Below are 14,862 nucleotides of genomic sequence, written 5' to 3' on the forward strand. Positions count from 1 at the left end.
GTGATGGCAGGATGTATGGATGAGAACATGGGATTTGCAGCCAGTGAGAGGCAGTGCAGATCGCCACGTACCACCTGAGTGACCCCGGAACCAGCTCCTGTGGCCTTAGTTTCCTTACCTGTAAAGTGGGGATAACACTAGTATCAGCCAGTTTGGGAGAAATTTGCTGGTGTTGCAGGGTGACGCTGCTCATTGCTAGGCCTGAATTGGTTGGCAGATTCTTTTTTATTTTTATTTTTTGAGATAGGATCTCACTCTGTCACTCAGGCTGGAGTGAAGTGGCTTGATCTTGGCTCACAGCGACCTCCACCTCCTGGGCTCAAGTGATCCTCCCATCTCAACCTGCTAAGTAACTGAGACTACAGGCACGCACCACCACAGCTGGCTAATTAAATTTTTTTTGCAGATATGAGGTCTCACTATGTTGCCCAGGCTGGTCTCAAACTCCTGGGCTCAAGTGATCCTCCTGCCTTGGCCTCCCAAAGTGCTGGGATTACAGATGTGAGGCACTGCATCTGGCCTGGATTTTTTTTTTTTCCTGAGATGGAGTTTCACTCTTGTTGCCCAGGCTGGAGTGCAATGGCACAATCTCAGTTCACTGCAACCTCCTCACCTCCCGGGTTCAAGCAATCCTCCTGCCTCAGCCTCCTGAGTAGCTGGGATTACAGATGCCCACCACCACATCCAGTTAATTTTTGTATTTTTAGTAGAGATGGGGTTTCACCATATTGGCCAGGCTGGTCTTGAACTCCTGACCTCAAGTGATCTGCCCGCCCGGGCCTCCCGAAGTGCTGGGATTACAGATGTGAGCTATGGTGCCCAGCCCGACCTGGATTCTTTACAAAAGCCTGTGGGTGAAGATTTAGTACGCCACAGGACAGACATCAATCAAAGGGTCTGTACTAGCATCTCTTCTTTTCTTTTGTTTTCTTTTTTTCTGTTTTTGTTTTTGAGATGGAGTCTCGCTCTTTCACCCAGGCTAGAGTGCAGGAGCACGATCTCAGCTCACTGCAACCTCCATCTCCTCGGTTTGAGTGATTCTCCTGCCTCAGCCTCCTGAGTAGCTGGGATTACAGGTGCATGTCACCATGCCCAGCTAACTTTTGTTTTGTCATTGTTAGTAGAGATGGGGTTTTGCCATGTTGGCCAGGTTGGTCTTGAACTCCTGACCTTAGGTGATCTGCCCGCCTCGGCCTCCCAAATTGCTGGAATTATAGGCGTGAGCCACTATGCCTGGTCATATCTCTTATTTTCTACTTAAGGTAATATGAAGTAACCAGCAGGTAATACCAGTGTGAGATTCTTAGTCCTCTCCTGGGGAGGTGGCTTTTCCTTTTTTTTGTTTAAAGCCCACAATGAGAGATCCCTTGGTCCTGTTAGAGGATGACAATAAAAGGGGCTCTCTGGTGCACACCACGTGGCAAACCCTGGTCCCAGGAGCCCACAACTACTGGGGCTCTTGCCTCCTGTGCTGGCTGCAAGGTTTAAATGAGATAATGCAAGCCCGTTTGTTTTTGTTTTTTAAGATGGAGTTTTGCTCTGTCACCCAGGCTGGAGTGCAGTGGTACAATCTCAGCTCACTGCAACCTCCACCTCCCGGGTTCAAGTGATTCTTCTGCATCAGCTTCCTGAGTAGCTGGGATTACAGGCGCCTGCCACCATGCCCAGCTAATTTTTTGTATTTTCAGTAGAGACAGGGTTTCACCGTGTTGGCCAGGCTGGTCTTGAACTCCTGACCTCAGGTGATCCGCCCGCCCTGGCGCCCCAAATTGCTGGGATCACAGGCATGAGCCACTGCGCTTGGCCATGCATGCTGTTTGATTTGGAGGCTCCTTGGCAAACAGACACTCAGGGTCACTGAAGAAGAGTTTGCGACTGGTCACCATTATTACCATCGGTAGGCTGGTGCGTGGCACACAGCAGGCACACAATATAAGCACATTCATTTCCCCTGCTCAGCTCTGAGACCCCAGTTCTGAAGACTTTGAGAGGTGTGGTGGGGGGACATGGGTAGGAAGTGGGGCTGAGGGCCCAGGCTGTGCTGAGTCATTGGGGGGCTCTGCGGCAGCGCCCAAGGACCCTGAGTGTTTTTCTCCCCTAGGCCTGTGTGCTTGGGATGGCTTTGCCTGCCAAGGAAACTCGATTGATTGCATCACCATTGATCTGTTTCTCCATCTGTGTTCCTCAAAGGCGCTCAGGGCTGCCCGTCAGGGATCTAATCAGCTTAAAGTGACGGCGCTGTGGCTGTGCCGAGTGTGTGGGGAAATGCGGAGGGTTTCCGTGTGAATTTGAAAAATCGACTGTGGCTTGGGGACCCCCGTGGGTGGGGAGTCTGTTGTCTGAGTGTCATTTCTGCTCTGGGCTTGCTGTGGAGCTGGGACAGGTTTCTGCCCCTGTTTTCCGTCAGTGCAATGAGGGATTGGAGCCGTTGTTCTCTAATGACATCAGCAGGGCTGCTCTGTGGCAAAGGTCACCCCTACTGCAGTGAGGGCCTGAGGGGTGAAGCAGGCGAGGCGGCTGGGCCTCAGATGCCCATCGCAGGGCTTCAAGCCTCGCTGTGAGAGGCGGTTGGGAGTCACTGAAGACTCCCTGCCCTCGTGGCACTAGCACTCCAGCCCTGCCCGCTCTGTCACCTGGAAATCCTGTGCTGCCCCTTGGGGCTCCAGCTTCCCTCAGGTTGTCTCCAAACCTCACAGCTTTGCTTGCCTGTGTTCTCAGACAGTTCCTCAACACCTGTGATTCATGGTGGAAGCGTGAGGCGTTGGGCCAGGCTGCAGAGTGGCTCAGGCTGGACACCTTGACTCCCCCCGCCACCCTCATACCCCACGCTGCACTGTCTGGTTTAACTTCAAGGAGGGCTGGTGCTTTTGATCCCTGAGCCAATGGGGAGTGTGTCAGGAACCGCGGGCAGCGATGCCAGTTCTGGCCTGACTTCTAAGCCTCCTGGGCTCTTGGAAGGGGCCCAAGCTGTGCCATCTGGGATTTCCCCGGGCACCTCTGGGCAAGGGCTGAGACCGTCCATCGCTGAATTTCTGAAGCTGAGCAGCCCAGGGATGAAAGCCACTCCATCTGCCCCCTGGGGGGACCCAGTGCAGTGGACGAGTTAGATGAACCACAGAGGCAGCGCTGTGCAGCGGCCACCGGCACTGCCGCGAGTCAATCTGGGCTGCTCGGGGACTGGGTGACCTTGTGTGAGTGGTGTCAGCTCTCCAGGCTTGTTCCTCATCCGTCCCCAGGGGATTGTGAGAGCTGAGGTCATGTCCCTAGGGTGCCGGGCACACAGTCGTCAGAGTTACTGCCAAATTCACTACCGTGGTACGTGCTAGCCAAGGCAGGTGGGAGCGCTTCTGGAGAGGAGGCTGAGCCACCACCTTGTGAAGGGTGAGAGGCACATCCGGAGAAGCTTCAAGAAGAGGTGACCTGCGAACAGGGCTCTGAAAGAGTCTGCCTGCTGGAGAGGTGGAGGAAAGGGAAGGCGCAGGCAGAGGGTGTGTTTGGAGAAAGCGAGGAGTTCAGTGAGTGCTAAGGCCAGTGAGTGGCAAGATTGCAAGGATTCACTGAGGCGAGAGTCTAGGAGGCCTTGTGCATCAGGCTCGGGAGGGTAATGGGGAGCCATGGGAGGTTCTTGAGCAGGAGAGAAGCATCAGGAGAGCGTGTTTCAGGCAGATTAGCCTGGCAGTGGCAAAACAGCTTGGAGGCAGGAAAAGCCTCCAGCCTGAGGTTTTGTGTCTCAGCTCTGCTCTTTTCCAGCTGGTGACCTTGGGCCAATGTGTTTCCCTTTCGTGTCTTGGTTTCCTTATTTGTAAATCGGGCTTATAATACAGCCGTGAGGATTAAATGAGATAACACTTGGAAAATGTTCAAATTGTGTTGGGCACACAGCAAATGCCTGGTTATTGTCTGGGGCTGATTGGAGGGGCAGAGACCAGAGCTGGGGGATACAAAGGGTGCTGGGTCAGGATCCTGGGGAGAGACACTGAAGATGGGCTGAGAGGCCTCAGGGGAGGGAGGAGAGCCATGGGCAGAGACAGGCCGTACTTCGCAGAGGAGAGTGCTGGCCTTGGAGTCCAGCAGGCCTGGTGTGAGTCTCTGCGCCAGTACTTCCTAGCTGCGCAGCCTGGGAGAGGCCCCTGGTTTTTCCGTGTCTCAGCTTTCCTTATCTGTAAAATGGGTCTGCTGACCTCCACTGCTCAGGGCCTTGTTGAGGAGGCAGCAGGGGCACCAGACTCCTGAGAGACACCGTTAAGTGCACTTTGAGCCTGAAACTGGCAGGAAGGGCAGAGGGAGCAGAGGATGGGGCTCGAAGGAGAGAGCACACGACAGGAAAAGGGGAAAGGCGAGGGGGATGGGGGATGTTCTCTGGTAATTAGAACGTTTGAACTTCAAAAAAGTTAATTAATGATGAAGCTGCTGCTGGAGCCAGGCTCAGGCTCGAAGGGGGCCCTGGCAGCGACTGAAATTAATTACAGGCTATGGTGGGAGAGTGGCAGTGGGGTGAGGGGACAGGAAGGAGCAGGGCTGGGGCCGGGAGGAGCTGAGGAGAGGCCACGAGAAGGCAGCATCCCAAAGTGGGCAGGGCTGGGGATGGGAGGGAGGCTGTTGCCGTGGAAACCAGGTCACCTCTCCCACTCCTCTCTGGGTGGGGTCCCGCTGAGGGTTTGGCTGCTGGTGTGGCTACATCCCAGTTAAGGGCAAGGGCTTTGAAATGGAGGGGTGAGGGGTTTGCTTGGAGACACTCCCGAGTTCCTGGATGTTGGAGTGGGCAGGGCCCATAGAGATTTACAGCAGCACCCCCGCTTACCCACAGGGGACACATTCCAAGACCCCCAGTGGATGCCCGAAGTCACAAATAGCACTGAACCCTGTATTTACTATGTTTTTTTCCTATACCTGCATACCTGGATAAAGTTTAATTTATAAATCAGGCATTGTAAGAGATGAGCAGCAACCAAAAATAAAATAGAACAATCAGGCCGGGCATGGTGGCTCATGCCTGTAATCCCAGCACTTTGGGAGGCCGAGGCGGGCGGATCCAAAGTCAGGAGATCGAGACCATCCTGGCCAACATGGTGAAACCCTGTCTCCACTAAAATACAAAAAAATTAGCTGGGCATGGTGGCACGTGCCCATAGTCCCAGCTGCTTGGGAGGCTGAGGCAGGGGAATCGCTTGAATCTGGGAGGTGGAGGTTGCAGTGAGCCGAGATCACGCCACTGCACTCCAGCCTGGCAACAGAGCAAGACTCCGTCTCAAAATAAATAAATACTAAAAATAAAAATAAAATAAAATAAAATAAAATAAAATGGGACAATTAGACCGGGCACAGTGGCTCACCCCTGTAATCCCAGCAGTTTGGGAGGCCGAGGCGGATGGATCACCTGAGGTCAGGAGTTCAAGACCAGCCTGGCCAACATGGTGAAACCCCATCTCTTCTAAAAATACAAAAGATTAGCCGGGCGTGGTGGCAGGCGCCTGTAATCCCAGCTACTTGGGAGTCTGAGGCAGGAGTATCACTTGAACCCAAGAGGCAGAGGTTGCAGTGAGCTGGGATCTCTCCATTGCCCTCCAGCCTGGGCAATAAGAGTGAAACTCCGTCTCAAAAAAAAAAAAAAAAAAACAATTAGAATCACCTGTGATAATCAAAGTTATGTGAATGTGGTCTCCCCCCCCCCCCCCCCCGCCAATCTCTTATTGTACCACACTCATACCTAATTTTGGGCCACAGTGGACCGTGGGTAACTGACACGGCACATAATGAGGGACAACCGTATCTATCCATCCGACAGATGTTCATTGAGCACCTACTAGATGTTAGGGCCGTGAGTGTAAAGTCCCTGTCCCCCTTGGAATGCAGATTAGAGCAGTGGCAGAGACAATGAGCATGTCAGCAAGACAGTGGCAGGGCATGAAGAGGGCGTGTGGCTGCTGAGGGTGATGAGGTTGGGTGGAGACTTCTCAGAGGAGGTGACCATGATGCTAGAAGCTCAGCCCTTGAAGTGGGAATAGCATATGCAAAGGCCCTGAGGCGGAGTGTCCTGATGTGACTCATTGTGTGTCTAAGGAGCAGCAGGAGCCAGTGAGGTCAGAGCAGAGTGAGCCAGGGCAGGGCAGAGGGAGATGGGGTGTCAGGGCGGGGCCCTGCAGCCAAGCAAGGGGCTTCAAAGTTTGTGCTCAGAGAGGCCGGGAGCCAGGGCAGGGTTTTGTGCTGGGGAGGGAGGTGGTCTCGCTGATGTTTTTAACTGCCCACTGCTGCTGCAGGGAGGGTGGTTTGGAGAGGCCAGGGCAGACCCAGGAGGCTGATGGGGAGGCTCCTGGTCATCCGGTGGAGGACCTCCAGGTTCAGAGACAGGGAGGGGCTTGCCGAAGACCCCAGAGCCAGTCAGTGCTGGGACTGGAGTTCAAATGCAGGTCTCCCGGCTTCGTTGTCTTGTTTGCTGCTTTTACTGCATGACAGCCCCTGTTTCCTGACACTCCGTTTCTGGGGGAGGAGAGGGGGCTGCATAGGTGGGGTGTGGTGAGTTCTATTAGCATCTCTCCTCTTAGAGAAGGAGAACCTACTGCCGATTCCAGTCATTGCCTGTAAGGTCAGGCTGCATGGTCTGGAAGTTCACCTGGGTGTCTAACCTCAGTTATTCATACTGTGTGCAACTCAAGTCCATTTCATCCTGGGTTGCCTCTTTTCAAGGCACATATTTTCTGAGGCCCCAGGACTCAGTCAACTGGAGATCCCAGTTCAGGAGATCTGAGCAGGCTTCGGATTTCTCATTGGTATGACAGGTGGGGGCTGGGAGTGACACCGCCCTGAATTCCTTGAGGCCTGACCTTCCTGGTCCTGGGACTGGGAGGATTGAGAGTGGCGGGGCTGGACACTGCAGGCTGTGTTCTAAGGATGGGTAGGAGTTGGCCTGGGAGGGAGGGAGGACAGCATTCGTGGAGGGGCTCTCAGCAGTGGTGAGGAGAGCAGCCTGGCCAGGTGCAGGAGGGGAGCCCACTCACCCCAGCTGCAAGCTGTGCCCAGAGGCCCTGCCCAAGGCCAGGTTCACGGCCAGCTCTGGATCCCCTCCGTGGCAGGAGTCTTTCTGTCTGACCAGGCCTGAGGGGGCCCAGCCCCACCCTATGTGGTGCACGCCAGGGCTGGGCTTGGTGTGGGTGTTTTGGAGTTAGGTGATGAACCCTACCTGAGCCCTAACCGTGGCAATGGGCAAGGAGAGAAGGATGGGGCCATCTAGCCAATCTCAGCCCCACGGGAGGGCCTTCTGCTGGCTCTAGACCCAGACGTTGGCGAAGGAGGGAACATGGGTCAGGGGAGGGAAAGGGGGTCAGGGGAGGGAAAGGTGGTCAGAGAAGGGAGGCAGTGACAGTCAGAGGGTGGTGGATGGGGTGGAGAGGCTGGGATAGCCCAGAGTTTCCTGACAGCCAGGCTTCTGGGAACCTCTGCCTTCTCTAGGCCTGAGGGGACCTCTCAGGCTGGGCAAGGAGCAGGGTTCTGCAACTGGGGGCCTGGTGGGTTTGGTGCATATGGCCATGTCTGTTGTGATGGGGGCAAATTGGCACCACGGGCTTTGAGCTGTTGCAGGGATAGCACCCAGAGGGAGAAGAACAAGGAACGGGGTGTATACCTGTGTGTGTGGTTGGTTGGGGGTATTACACTCTAGGGTGCACCCCAGCCCCCACGGGCACGGTCCCACCTGCTGCTTTGTCCTTGACTTGGTGTGCACGTGGTTTGAATGTGTCAGCATGCTGGTGATCCTGCTGAACTGCGTGACACTTGGCATGTACCAGCCGTGCGACGACATGGACTGCCTGTCTGACCGCTGCAAGATCCTGCAGGTGAGCCGCCCGCCCCGCCCCACCGCCCGCCCCGCCCCACCCCACCCCACCCCACCCCACCCCCATCCACCCCACCCCACCCCCATCCACCCCACCCCACCCCCATCCACCCCACCCCACCCCCATCCACCAGGACCCGGGCTATGCCCCGCCCACTCCACGCCCCGCCCACTCCCCGCCCACTCCCCGCCCCGCCCCATGTCCTGGCTTTTGCCCCGCCCGCTCCACGCCCCACCCCATGCGCCGACCCTACTCCGTGCCCTTCCGCATCCTGCGCTGCCCTATCAAGCGCGTTGCCACACTCAGCCACCACCAGCCGCCCTCACTTGGCTTATCCTTCCTCACTCCCAACTGGTCTTCCTATTACCCTTCGGATCCTCTCTCCCTTTTACCTCTCCTCTCCAGCTTGGGGCCTCTGCCTTAGTCCAGGCCTCAATCTTCTCCCACCCAGGTGCTCTCACCAGCCTTCTCCTGCACCCCCTTCACACATACCTGCAAAGCACAGTGACCCCGACTCTCCTCTGCCTACAACCTGCACTTCCTCCCCCGTGCTCTTGGACTAGAGGCCGAGTTCACACCCAGCCCTGGAAGCCCTTTAGGAGTGGGCCTCTGGTTTCAGATTCTGTTATCTCCTGAGGTCCTGGGGTAGGGCTTGACCTTTGGTACCTGACATAACCCCGTGCAGAGCATGTGTACGGGTAGCACAGATGTTAGGGTTGTACCCATTTTAGAGATGTGGAAACACTCAGTGCCTCTCCCTGGGAAAGCCAGATTCCTCCTGGGAAGAATTGCTTTCTGCCTCTTGGGTTTCTATAGGACTCAGTAACTCCCAGGCAGCACTAGGCCAGAGTGTCCCGGAACAGTTGGCAAAAATCCAGACCCCTGACCCTATCTCAGACCTGCTGAAGCAGAATCTCTGGGTGGGTCTGGGGTCCGAGTGGGTAACAAGCTCCTCAGCAGCCCCGGGCCCCAGGCCCGGTTAGCCTCATGGTGAGTTCACTGAACATGCACCTCTGTGTCCTCACCGCTGGCCTAGCCCTGGCACACAGTAGGTGTGTGGCACCTGTTTGTTGAATTGAGTTGACTGCAGCCCTCACTAATCCTGGAAACAGGAATTCCACCCAGGTCCCGCCCTCAGGAAGCATAATGTCACCTGAGCCTCCTTTGTGGGCAGAGGAAGGCAGCACCCAAGCCTGTACCCGGGGGCTACTTTGAGACAGCTCCTTCTGTGGGGGCTTTGAGGTCAGATCCATGGAGTTTCAGTCCTGGTTCTGCCACTTACCTGCTGTGTTACCTGTGGGGCAAGTTGCTTAACCTCTGAGTCTCTGTTTTCTCATTTGTAAAATGGAACTATCCATGGGGTCCTTGGGAGAATTAGGAGAGAGAATGGGGGTCACATGTGTAGCCAGTGCTTGGTAATTATTAGGGAGAATATGGGATGGCCCCTCACCCCACCCCTATCTGGGGCTCTTCTATCTGTTTCCAGGCTTAGGGAACAGATAGAATGGGCTGTATGACCTTGGGCAAATTCACTCCCCTCTCTCGGCCACAGTCTCCTCATCTGTGAAATGACTGTACTGGACCGGGATCACTGAGGTTCTCCTTCTGCCCAGGAGGAGTTTCCGGGTATTTCCCAGGCCCCTTGCATCCATGTGATGTCCCCACCTCACACTGTGGCTGCAACCCCTGGGCCCTGCTCTGCAACCTCACCCTGTCCCTTGCTTCCCTCCTCCTGTCCTTGCAGGTCTTTGATGACTTCATCTTTATCTTCTTTGCCATGGAGATGGTGCTCAAGATGGTGGCCCTGGGGATTTTTGGCAAGAAGTGCTACCTCGGGGACACATGGAACCGCCTGGATTTCTTCATCGTCATGGCAGGGTAGGTAGCACCCGCCAGGCAGGTCCTAGCATCGGGTGCACACCAGGAATAACTGAGAGAATCCAGGGCTTCTTGCTGATGGCGATGAAGCTTCACGCTGATGCGTGAGACTCTCCTGGACCCCTGGGCTGGGAGAAATGATGGACAGACAGATGTTCTTTCCTCCCTTCCTAAGTTGTGTGTCCTCTAGCACTGCCAGTGGATACTGGGTGTGTTTATGCTAATTAACGATATGACCTTGAGAGGCCACTGACGCTCTCTGAGCTTTCGTTTCCTCGTCTGAAAAGGGGAATAATAATAGTAGCTGCGTCAAAATGAGCACCCAATAAATGCTAGCTGTTAGGATTGCTATCCTGGATCACTCATCACGCCAGAGACCGAGCACAGACTCAAGCACTGTCTGACTCCAGACTGTGGTTATTTCTACAAGACACAAGTTGCCATCAGGGACAGGCCTGGTTACAGCTGAGCCCATCTGCAGTGTCTCGGACCCTGCTCTGGGCCTTGTGCCTGCTTTCCTGGGTCAAACCCATCCATGCATTTATCCACCTACCAGGGACTGAACAACTTGCTCCCCAGTGTTGGCGCCATCCTAGCTGCTGGGGGCAAGGAGGAGGGCAAACCAGACACAGGCCTTGTCCTTCCTACTCCTGTCTTGGGGAGGCACCCACCTGCTATGCCAGTGGGTGTGCCTTCACACACTGGGACCAGAGCGCTGGGCAAAGCATGTGGTTTGCTGAGAGCATTTAACACAGGGGCCTGACTGAGCCAAGCTGGGGACTTGGGGCTTGAGGGCTTCCTGAGGAGGTGACACGGAGAGCTGAAGGATGAGGAGACAGTAATCATGCCCAGGGATGGGTCATTATTAGGGCAGAGGATAGAGAAAAAGGCTGGAGGCTGTAAGTGTGTGTGTGCGAGAGAGGATGTATGAGTGTGTTTGTCAGTGTATGTGTGTGACCTTGTGTGTAGAATGCTATTGAGGAGGTGTGACCTTTTCGATTCGGTAGACTCACGGCTGAGATGGGCAATCAGGGTGTGAGAATCCCATCAAGCATCTGCTAAATTCCACAGATATGTTCTGAAGTGAGGTGATTTATTTCATTAGGGTTTTAAAAAAGTTACACCTCTTCTAAGCTTGTTTGCCCTCTCTCCCTCCCTCTCCCCTTCTCTTCCCTCCCCTCCCTCCTCTCCCTTCCCTTCCCTTCCCTCCCTTTCCCTTCCCTTCCCTTCCCTTCTCCTTCCCTTCTCCTTCCCTTCTCCTTCCCTTCTCCTTCCCTTCTCCTTCCCTTCTCCTTCCCTTCTCCTTCCCTTCTCCTTCCCTTCTCCTTCCCTTCTCCTTCCCTTCTCCTTCCCTTCTCCTTCCCTCCTTCCCTCCTTCCTTCCTTCCTTCCTTCCTTCCTTCCTTCCTTCCTTCCTTCCTTCCTTCCTTCCTTCCTTCCTTCCTTCCTTCCTTTTTTGAGACAGGGTCTCACTCTGTCACCCAGGTTGGAGTGCAGTGATGCAATCACAGCTCACTCCAGCCTTGACTTCCCAGGCTCAAAGGATCCTCCCACCTCAGCCTCCTGAGTAGCTGGGACTGCAGGCATGTGCCTCCAACCCTGGCTAATTTTTCTTTTCTTTTCTATAGGGACAGGGTCTCACTATGTTGCCGAGGCTGGTCTTGAACTCCTGGGTTCAAGCAGTCCTCCCACCTCAGCCTCCCAAAGTGCTGGGATTACAGATGCGAGCCACCGCACCTGGCCTCTAAGCATCTTCTCTCAATCGCTGTATTCAATTTTACAACCACATTGTCAACAGTCACTTAGACCTGAATGGAAACTACCCTGGTTTCCTGTGGTTTCCTGAGCACTGTATCCTCCTCTTAGTCACGTTCTTCATTTTCATTCTTATTCTGGTTTGGCTGGAGAACATCCTTAAGTAGTTTTTTTTTTTTTTTTTTAAGAAAAGGTGTTTGGATAGTGTCATTTTTCAATCTTGCCTGTCCAGACATATATTCTTTTGATCTTTGAGTGTGGAGGACAATTATTTGTGATGTTCTAGAGTCAGAACCCTGCACACATCCTGCCATTCAAACCTACACTATAGTATTGCACATGAGTCCAGTACAGGTCCGGTTCCTGTTTCTTGGAAGATGATCTTCTTTTTCCTGACTAGAAGCTTGTGGGCTTTTCTCTTTACCTTCAGGATCAGACCTTTCCCTAGGGCAGATCTAAGTGGGACCTTAGAGAACTCAAGACTGGTGCTTTTGGCCAGGTGCAGTGGCTCACCTCTGTAATCCCAGCATTTTGAGAGGCTGAGACAAGGATTCCTTGAGCCTAGGAGTTTGAGACCAGCCTGGGCAATATAAGTGAGATCCCATCTCTACAAAAAATAAAAAATTAGCTGGGTGTGGTGTACACTCCTGTAGTCCCAGCTACTCAGGAGGCTGAGGCTGAAGTATCCCTTGAGCCCAGGAGGTCGAGGCTGCAGTGAGCAGTGGTCGTGCCATTGCACTCTAGTCTTCAACAAAGCGAGACCCTGTCTAAAAAAAAAAAAAAAAAAAAAGAAAAAAGATTCATGCTTTCCTTCATCTCAGAAGAAGGTTCTTCCATCTCTTCTTTGGCTATGGCCCATTATTCTCTGCTATCTCCTTCTGGAATTCACGTTATGTAGATAATTCTATCCTCTATCTTTTCTGCATGCCTTTGCCCTTTTCTTTCACAGATTTTGTCTGTAATATGAGAGAAATCTTTGACTTGGACTTTTGATTCACAAGTGGGCTTTTCAGCAATGTCCTTTCCCCTATTTACTGCCCCTATGGAATAATTCATTTCCTCAGTGTCTTTTTAATTCTCAGGAATGCTTCTTGTTTTTGGATTTCTTGTTTTTCAGAGCACCTTGTGCCTGTTCTTGTTTTATGGATGCCTGTTCTTGTTTTATAAATACAATATTCACCTGAATCTCCTTATATACTAATTAGGCTTCTTTTTTTTTTTTTTTTTTTTTTTTGACGCGAAGTCTTGCTCTGTGCCCCAGGCTGGAGTGCAGTGGCACGATCTCGGCTCACTGCAAGCTCCGCCTCCCGGGTTTAGACCATTCTCCTGCCTCAGCCTCCTGAGTAGCTGGGACTACAGGCGCCCGCCACCTCGCCCGGCTAATTTTCTTGTATTTTTAGTAGAGACGGGGTTTCACCGTGTTAGCCAGGATGGTCTCGATCTCCTGACCTCATGATCCGCCCGTCTCGGCCTCCCAAAGTGCTGGGATTACAGGCTTGAGCCACCGCGCCCGGCCTAGGCTTCTTAAAAGTCTTTTCATGATTCTGGACATAACCCTGTATCAAAGTATAATTTCTGAAAAGGTAAAAAAAAGTGACTCTTACACAAATCTTAGAATGAATGTATATGACAGATTTATCCAGCTCGTTAAGGAGTAGGGACTCAGCAGATGGCAATCAGCAGAATTAGGAAAACAGACATTGGAGAAAGAATGTAGGAAGAAAGTGAGACTGGAGTCAAAGCTGGTTAATGACCTACAGGGTAATAAACCATAACCTTTGGAGTTTTCTTTTGGGCAGAAATCACATACATCTGCCAGATAAAAATCTACAAGTTAAAATGTAATTTCACAACATCCAGACCTTTAGTGAACAGGAAATTGTGAATCAAACAAAGGTGTATTCCCCCTGGATAATGAAATAATCTTTAAATGGCCTGTTAAATTATGCTTCAAAATGACATTGTGAGAAATAGTGCCTTCCCTTTGCCATATTTCCAAGTTCAAGGATAATTTTTCCTAACTCTTGTTTCAGGGAAGTCATTTGTTCTGCTGGCTCCACTGTCTGACTCCCATGGGTACCCCCATGCTGCCCTTTTGACTTGAAGCATTCTGTATTGCTTAGCGATTCTTTCCTGTCTGCTCATATTTATAAATAAAGACGATGAGGCTCTAAGCTGAACAGAGTGAAGAGCTGCCTAGCTTCAGCTTCGTGGTGAGCTCTCAGTTTGACATCTTCTCTTGGCCCTCGAGATAGGGGCTGAATGAGGCGAGGTCTGCAGGCCAGCATTCTTGGGAGATCAGGGAGGGCTGGGCATGGGGCCGACATGCAGTGTGTGCAGTAACACAGGGCCCCACGCTTGGGTCCATACTCTGCTGTCACTATTTGGAAATTCTTAATCATTTATGAACAAGGGGCCCTGCATCTTCACTTTGCACCAAGCCCCACCATGATGTAGGTGGTCCTGGCTGGGGGATAGATGCAAAGGAGACTTTTTTTGAGACAGTTTCATTCTGTCACCCAGGCTGGAGTGCAGTGGTGCGATCACAGCTTCCTGCAGCCTCGCCCTCCCTGGACTCAGGTGATCCTCCCACTTCAGCCTCCCAAGTAGCTGGGACTATGGGCACATGCCCCATGCCCGGCTAATTTTTTTTTTTATTTTTACTTTTTAATTTTTTTGTAGAGACAAGGTCTCACTATGTGACCTCCTGGGTTCAAGTGATCCTCCCACCTTGGCCTCTCGAAACGCTGGGATTACAGGTGTGAGCCACCATGCTCAGCTGACGTTTTTGCTAGAGTCATGAGCACTCTCACTGCCCAGCTATGTGCTGGATTTGGGAACTCAGGTGAACAGGACCACCCCGTGCTCAAGGTCGTTCCCGTCCTTTGTGTCCAGGGACGGCGTGGGTGGAGAGGACAGGATGGGGAGTCACAACCCTGGCTCCAGAGCCCAGCCCTCCAGTCCCCCTCCCACCCAAGACCTGTCCCCAGAGCCACCCACCCATCCCCTGCAGTCCCACCCAGGCATGGTCTTATAAATGTTCTGTTTCCCAAGTAACCAGCCTATTTCCTCCCTTCCTGTACCTCCCCTTCCCCAAATTAATTACTGGCTCTGTCTTCAAGCTGTGGAGGCAGACATACACCTCTGAGTTGGAAGGTTCCTTAGAGGTCATGGCCTTCATCTCCACATCTGGTGTAACCCTCATGGCAGATGTGTCTGATATGGGGGCCTGCCTCTGTTCCCAGGCTGCCCCTGCAGGGAGTGCAGCGCCTCACCAGGCGGCTGGTCTCAGACTAGGACATCCGAATGCACTAGAAAGCTTTCTTTCACGGAGCTGAAACTGATCTTCCTGTGGCTCCCACCGGCTGGTACCATTCATTCATTCATTCATTCATTCATTC

At 53.0% G+C, this 14,862-nt stretch overlaps 1 protein-coding gene across 1 annotated transcript in view; it reads left to right on the forward strand.

Moving 5' to 3' along the window:
- LOC105464412 (calcium voltage-gated channel subunit alpha1 I) overlaps positions 1–14,862 on the forward strand; it is a 136,321-nt gene that overhangs the window by 33,347 nt on the left and 88,112 nt on the right. Inside the window, 2 exon segments of the mRNA XM_071080621.1 lie at positions 7,717–7,829; positions 9,574–9,707. Of these exon segments, the coding sequence (XP_070936722.1) occupies positions 7,717–7,829; positions 9,574–9,707 (247 nt within the window).

Source organism: Macaca nemestrina, chromosome 15 (genome assembly GCF_043159975.1).
Source record: "Macaca nemestrina isolate mMacNem1 chromosome 15, mMacNem.hap1, whole genome shotgun sequence".
Taxonomy (NCBI): Eukaryota; Metazoa; Chordata; class Mammalia; order Primates; family Cercopithecidae; genus Macaca; species Macaca nemestrina.